General features: G+C 47.2%; 1 protein-coding gene across 1 annotated transcript; it reads left to right on the forward strand.

Moving 5' to 3' along the window:
- Window positions 1–239: 239 nt before the first annotated feature.
- IL10 (interleukin 10) lies at window positions 240–6,669 on the forward strand. Its single transcript, XM_090025462.1, has 5 exons — window positions 240–447; window positions 1,856–1,918; window positions 2,447–2,599; window positions 4,021–4,086; window positions 5,244–6,669. The coding sequence occupies exons 1-5, from the start codon at window positions 289–291 to the stop codon at window positions 5,334–5,336; spliced, it is 534 nt and encodes a 177-aa protein (XP_089881588.1). The 5' UTR covers window positions 240–288; the 3' UTR covers window positions 5,337–6,669.
- Window positions 6,670–7,550: the final 881 nt, after the last annotated feature.

Here is a 7,550-nt window from a genome sequence, read left to right on the forward strand (position 1 = left end):
AATGTAAAAAAAATGCCATGTCTAAGCACAAAAAGATTTGATGGGCTGGGGGAGGGGGGGAGGGGGTCAGAGCACAGGAAACCTCTTGACGGGAAACCCAAGTGACATTTTTAATGAATGACTTAAAGCCAAATATTACTCCTCAGGAAATGGGAAAGGAAATTGAGAGGATGTTTTGAGAGTATAAAACGGGGGCTCCATCAAGGTGAAGGCATTCAGATCTCGCGTATTGCCTCTTGTGAAATCCAGCTGATAACTGGACCAATAGGAAGGAAACTCAGCTGAGAAATGAAACTTCTCACTGCCTTCGTTAGCCTGGTCCTGCTTGCTAGCCTGCAGCATGCCAGCTGCCTGCAGCCAGAAGAAAGCTGCACACAAGTTGGGGACAGCCTGCTGCGAAGGCTCAACACCCTGAGGACAGAATTTAATCAAGTCAAGAACTTTTTTGTGAGTATGACACCTGCCAGCTTCTCTGTCCTTCTACCGGCTCCTTCTGCACATTCAGTGATTTGGCTTAGAGCAAAAGAGATGCACAAGGCAGCTTCCTCTGGGCAAAAAAAGATTTAGATGCTGGGTTCTGTGCTTCTGTCTATGACTGAAATAAGTAGTGCAATTTCATCGCTTGCTAAGAAGCTAGAAAAACTGCAGCACTTTCTTTCTTGTTGCAATGATAGCAAAAGCAAAAGCTTTCACAATGAATTTCAACACGTGCTAATATTACACGGGAAAAAAATCCGCTGCAGATTATACAATGCTGCTAATGAAAGGGTTACATTCAACTCTAGCCTAAGAGGGTGCCACTGAACTGTAGTCAGTGATGGAGGAGGATGAAAAGACTTGACTCCACAATTAATTTTTGGGAGAGAGAATACACCAAGGCATCAAAGCTGGGACCAGGCATTCTCTGCCCAGGGAAGCTCTGCATATTCTTGCACCCATTTCCACATCCAATTGAAAAATGTTGTCTGTGGAAAGGTTTCCAAGCTGGTGCTACTGCTACAGGGAGCTTTAGGGTGAGAGTTGCAATGAAGCAGGTCTTGGTGGAGCTGAGCAAAATAGGCACGGAGAAGGGTCTGCACTGAATCAGTGCTGGTACAGTAGCTTGAATGCATCTAAATTTCGATTTAAAGCAAACGTCAACCTATATTAACAACATCAAATTAAAATGAGAAGCCATGGGTCTCAGTTAAAATTCAGAATAATGACTTTGCTTGTCTGAGCTACAAGGAATGGTAGGTTTAAGGGACTTAAGGCTTTCATTTAAAGTTTGCTACAAGTCTCTGAAAGAAATGCTGAAGCTGGTGACCCCTTTAAAGACCTGTTATTATCTCTCTCTCTCCCCCCTCTATCCGGAGCAGTGATGCACCATGTTGATAAATACATTAGCTAGACAGATTGAGTAAGCAATTCACTTGAAGTGGTTGGCACAATTTTCCACCTACTTGAAACACAAGGTGTGATGTGCTTTGCAAGCAGTACTGTCATGTGCACACTGTCTGAAGTCAGAAGAAATTAAGTAGGGCTGAAATGTAGGCTAATGAAATTAAGCACATGCAAAATAAAATCACCCAAGGATACAACTATTTCTCTTCCCAACTTTTAATTTCAGTCCGCTTCCACCGGAGCACCGGGTACACGGGTTAGAGATTATGAGGATGTGAAAGTTAGCAGTAGGCTGTACACAAGTCCTGCAGGGGAAATACTTGATCTCCAGCACTTGCCTTAATGAGATTATACAGAGTCAGGCAAACCAGTCAGTCTGAGAAAGTACAGTGCCTTTCTAAAGCAAAAATGAAGATACTGTAAGGCTGCCTACCTGGATAGGAGCTGACCTTTCTCCCGCCTTCTTTCACAGCAAGACAAGGATGATGAACTTGACATCCTGCTGCTACAGGAGGAGTTACTAAAGGATTTCAAGGTGAGATTTTTTGTTGCGGACTGTGATGAATTCTCAGCTAAGTCTGCTGTCCTCCTTTGCCTATCTGCTCAGATTTTATTATAACAAAAGGACAGCATGAAGCAGATGCAAATTTCAGGGCGCATTTGTTGGGCAGTGGTGCAATGGGTCAGTTTGATCTAGGAGTATTTGACCGGCTCGTTGCTTTGTCTGCCCAGCATCCATCCAAGATAGTCGCTCCCATTGCTGTTTCCCTGTGCAGAGCTGTCCTGGGGTCAGAGCAGAGAGTGGGGGGAGCCAGGATCTTGTGGCTTCTATGATGTTGCTTTACCTCTGCACCAGTAAAGCAGGATAACGCCGTTTGCTGCCACTGAATTACTGCATGGGGAGGATGGTGGGAAAGGGCTGTATAAGCTTTTGTCTACCTGCAAAATGAGTCTTCTGAGCAGCGAACATAACAGAAGGAGGCTTCTTTCCAGTGATGATTTATACGATTTCTTCTCCCAAAAAGTGACCCGCCATTAATGCAGTTAACGCCTCTTCCTCCAGGGCCAGCTGGGCTGCCAGTCCGTCTCAGAGATGATCCAGTTCTACCTGGAGGAAGTCTTACCAAAGGCCGAAGGCAGCGACCGGAGCATCGAGCGGCATGTGGACACTATTGGAAACAAGCTGCTGGACCTGAGGCACACGCTGAAGCGCTGTGTGAGTATCATGCCCCGTGCGGGGTTCCCACCTTTGCAGGAAGCTGCTGCATAGCCGGGAGCACCTCCGGCACGAAACTTGTACTTGCCCATAGGGAAGGGACGGGGCCCTTTGCTGCCAAAGCCATGTGAGATGCAGACAGGCCCCTGCAGTGAAGAGAGAGGTTTAGGAACCCAGCGGTTTGGAAACTCAGGAAGCAGCGAAGGGGAGGGGTGCAGGGAAGAGCCCTAGATACGCTGCCGAGGTACCCTACCCCTGCACTGCTGAAGTGTTTTGCCTCCAGCATCGGCAAACACAGGACAAGACCGCTCACACTACAAGAGGCGCGTTAGAAACGCAGGCAAACTGCTCTAACCCTTCGTGTGATGCAAGGGAGGCAAAACTGCACTCGCAACCAGAGGGACGGAGGCAGGTATCACTAGCTAGATGAGGGATATTCGAGATCAGCTGAAGCAAATGGCTTCTTCTAACCTCTGGCATCTCAGATGCTATTATTTAAATAGTAAGCTTTAGAAGCAATTCTTCACGGTTAAATGGCAGTCAGCAGCCCTGGAATAAATACCGGCTCAAAAAAGGGTCCGAGTGAAGTCCTTACCTAAAAGGAGCTGCTTGCACAGGCTGAGAAGGCACAACTAACGCAGAAGGCAGCTTCAGCTCCTGAAACTGCCTGCTGTCGGTGTCCTAAGTGTGTCATCGGGCAGCAAAATGACTCAGTGAATAAGCAACTCTACACAGCAAGCCTCAGACTCTGCAGCCTGGAGAGAGATTCTCCCCTTAGAGCAGCTCCTGAGGGCTGTTCTCTGGCACACATCCCAAACCTGGAAGTCTAGGAGGCAAGGACCTATGGGGAACATTTCTACGTGCAATTAGTATTTGCACCCTGAGATGTCAACCAGTGCCCAACCACCATTGCATAGGGCTCTGTACAAAGCAGGCGGCCATACTTCCTGCTCCAAAGAGCCGACAGTCTCAAACGTCAAACAGAGGAGGGGAAAGGATATAAACACCTGCCAGGGGCTGCTATGCGAGACACCCGCCTTATTTTTAAACAGCAAGCCAGTTTCATTTCGGTCACAGACATCTCACTCTGAATGAGACACAGGGCTGAGGTGGGTTTGTACAGGGGAATTTTGGAGGAAGAGGGAGACAGAAGATAGAAAAGAAGAAAGCAAAGAATTAAGGGAGGGGAGCAGGTAAGGGGAGAGGGGGGTGAGGAGGCTGCTGTCACAGGGGAAGGGAAGATAAAGTGGAATAAGCAACAGTTTTTGCTTTTCCACCTTTCCAGAGATCTCGTCGTGCAACAGCAGCTGGGGCGGAGCTGCCTCTCTTGAATACCCAGAGTCGCAGCTCGTGGCGCACTACAGTGCAGTTCCCTGCAGCAGGCTCTTTAGTCTGAAAACCTTTCTTGCTTTCTCTTACAGCACAGATTCCTCCCTTGTGAGAAGAGGAGCCAAACCGTAAAGCAGATCAAGGACACGTACAAAACGGTAAGTTCCCCATCACCTCAGTCCTTTGGGAGCAATCCCCGATCCCACTATGTCACGCGCTGCAGCTGGCAAGGGACTTCCAGCGTGCAAACCTGGCCAAGCAAAAGCGTCGCGTCTACGCAACTGTCCAGAATTTCAGCTCCGATTCAGATCAAAGGAGGTTGCCAGTTAAGCCACCAGTGCCCGGGACCTTTTCCTGCCTTGGACAGTGCCAGGGGTGTTTGCTTTTGGGCTTCTGGTGTCGACTGGTACTGGAAATCCTGAATTGCCATAGAAAGAAAGGGCTTCTTGAACCTCTTCCTGTATTATGACTCAAGCGGTTAAGATTTTTCACATGGTATCTGAAGCAGCCTCAAAACATTGGGAGGTTGAATCAGACTGAAAGAGAGCTGCCGGCCGCCTGTTATGGTCCATTTGAGCACAGGGCGATGGTAGAACAGATAGCTGCTACAAAGGAAGGTCAGTCCACTGATTCGAGTACTAACCTGGGGCTTGAGACGCGGGCCCCATGCCCACTCTGCCATATGTTTCCTGCATGACCTTGGGCAATCTCTGGGCCTCGGTTCCCCAATCTTGAAAATGGGGTTGAACAGCACTTCCCTGCTCAGAGGGGTGTTGCAAGAACAGACACAGAGGTTCCCAGATGTCCTGGTGACGGGGGCCGCAGAAAATAGGTAGGTAACTGCACTGGTCACTAGCCAGAAAGCGTGCAAGCTGGCTGACGCAGGGAATTGTGCTGGACACACTCAGCCTGACCTCCAGACATACTTTTCTAGGGCATATTATACAGCCAAAGAGTCAGCCAGGGGTCTCCGAGTTCATATCGTCCAAATACAGGGCTTATGATTCATACTGCAACTGGGTGAATGTAGTGCAATCAAAATATGCAAATCTTCTTTCAAAACCATAACAAATTGGCCCGGGGGGCTTTGCACCCCCCGGTGTGCGCTCGCTTTCCACGAACAGGCAGTCAAAGGAAAGAGTTGTAGGCAAGGGACGCATTGATTGCAACTTAACGAGATCCTTGTTAACCTTTCTGTGCACTCGGGAAATTATGCGTATAGGCTTATTCTGCTTTAACTCGTCTTGTAATTTGTTAAGTACGTGAAAATTCAGCGACACTCATGTCATTTCTCATCTCTGCCTTTGTCCCACAGCTACATAAAGCGGGCATGTATAAGGCAATGGGGGAATTTGACATTTTCATTGACTACATTGAAGAATACTTGATGATGAAGATCAGAAAGTGACACCTGCCGAAGTCTGACACCTTCCACAACAGGGAAACTGCTATTTAAATCAAGCCTCATTGTAATATTTAATACCTCCAATACCTCACTGTTTATGTTTACAAATTGCTTATATTGGTTTAAAAGGAAATGTAATGTAATTTAAGCTGTTATTTATTGTTTGATATCTTTGCATTGTTTATAACTGTGCAATTTGTATCATCAGCTTGGAAATATCCAGACACGCAGAATTTCAGGAAGCATTTTTGAGGGGGTAGGCAATGAGCCAAATTCGTCCCTGGTGTAACTCCTCTGAAGTCAGGGGTAGGTATCCCCAAGTCCTACCCCTCCTGAACTCCTGTTCAGGAGACCCCCAGCTCTAAATCCAGCAAAGCACTTCAGCATGTGCTCAAGTGCTGTCCCCTAATTATTCGTGATCAAAACCCTGTCACAGTTCCTCTGTTGTGCATCTAGGATAGGGAACTGAATATTTTCAAGCGTCAAAACAATTTCCCATCTTAAAATAGAAAATTAATCACAGCTACAACCCAAGCCTCTCTTTCCTGAAAAGGCCTTCTGGTCTGTCGGCTTGACACGAAAAGGAACATGGGAGGCGGACGGTTTGTGTTCAAAACTTTTAATTCACTAGGAAACACCAGGGATGATACAACAAGCAATACGTTGTGATTAATCCAACTTCCTGACCTCCGCTTCAATCCTAGCTCACTATGCTAAGAAAGTACGGTATTTGGAATTAACTATTTTAGTTCTAATAGAACTTCCCGTGACTGCTAGTAACTATTTATCACATGACTTTCAGCGCTGATGAGTCCCCCTACGCGTCTTTGAAGTCAATGGGTTTTACAGATGCTCCTCGTCTGTGAAAATCAGGCTACTGTGTCCTATCGTTCAGTCTTTGAATGGGTTTTGCTCACTGTTGCTTTAGTGAGTGGAGAAGAGAATTTAATTACCCACCATTTTAAGGTGGATTTGGTAATTTGCATTCAAATGCATGAAGCTTCACACGGGACTGACACTGGTTGGGGTTTTGCTTTACGTTAAACTTTATGAAAGAGAGGTTGCAACAGGCGAACGCTGCAGCAGACGTGTTACAACCACGGTGGGTTCTGTTTTCCAGGATACTCTTTATTCTCTGCACTTCAGTAGTTGTTCTGCCTTTGTTCACCGGCTCCTGGGCGCCCCGCTGTGGGAACGAGGTTGCCGGGCAAGAAGCAAATGCAGTGATTTTGGGGAGCTCGGTTCTAATATTTAGAAGCATCAGGATGCTCCATGCTCAGTGAAACACTGTCAGTTTATCATTTGCTTTACTGTGCTTTGTAACTTATCTTCAATAAAAGCGAAAGAAATACATGCTTCAAAGACTATTTTTGAGATCTAATCTGATGGAAAGCAGAGGGGGGTCTCTCCTACCGGGAGATTGTATCACAGGCGAACTACTTATTCAAATGGTGGTTGCAGTGCTGCTGGTTATACCCATGTCCTACAGCCCAGACTGAGAAACAGCTAACTTTTGCCGTGACTTACCCATGAAGAGATCCAAGGGGCTCCGGGTAAGGACAGAATCTGGTTACCAAAACATAACATTCAAACCAGACTTCCTTGAAAGCCTGCTTATTCTTGCATTAAACCCTTCCTGAGCCAAAAAAGCCTCGCTCCCTTTGCCTTGAATGGTACAGGAGAGCGTGACCTGAGCGGAGAGGTTACAGCTATAGGAACCGTACCAGACAGGTCCGTTTAGCCCGCTGCAATTTCAGTCCCTCGCGACGGGATGCTGTTTGCAGCCCCGTGCTCCGCTAAGCCTTTTGTTGACACCCCCCCGAGAGTGACCTACTTGTAGGCCCAGGCAGAACCCATCTTCTCTGTTGTCTCATAAAGGTCTGATAAAAGGGGACATGTTTTTTGCCCTGCTCTCTCAACATATTAACGCAAAGTTGTGCCGTAAGAAGCGGCATCTGTCGTTTCTGGTGTTGCAAACATTGCGTTGTCTTCCCCGGCTTTTTCCCACTGGGGCACCTGGTCATACGGGTACCCAGGACGAAGGCTATCTGCCATCTGAAGCCAACTGAAGTCCCTGGAAGTCAGTGAGGACAGAAAGGGAGTGATTCCTTTTACTGTAGCCATTTCTCGGGGGGGGGGGGGCTCACAACGATAACAGGAACCTGGTGAACCACGAACTCTTAGTGTGAACTTAGCAAGTGAAAAACACTGAAGCAC

This window comes from Crocodylus siamensis, chromosome 13 (assembly GCF_052110815.1).
Source record: "Crocodylus siamensis isolate JL-2025a chromosome 13, ASM5211081v1, whole genome shotgun sequence".
Lineage (NCBI taxonomy): Eukaryota > Metazoa > Chordata > Crocodylia > Crocodylidae > Crocodylus > Crocodylus siamensis.

Excerpts from the sequence above, each read along its gene's own strand:
- IL10 (XM_090025462.1), top strand. The coding sequence starts at position 289 with ATGAAACTTCTCACTGCCTTCGTTAGCCTGGTCCTGCTTGCTAGCCTG. Across the intron at positions 448-1,855 it reads ATCAAGTCAAGAACTTTTTT|CAAGACAAGGATGATGAACT; the intron begins GTGAGTATGACA and ends CTTCTTTCACAG. Across the intron at positions 4,087-5,243 it reads TCAAGGACACGTACAAAACG|CTACATAAAGCGGGCATGTA; the intron begins GTAAGTTCCCCA and ends TTTGTCCCACAG.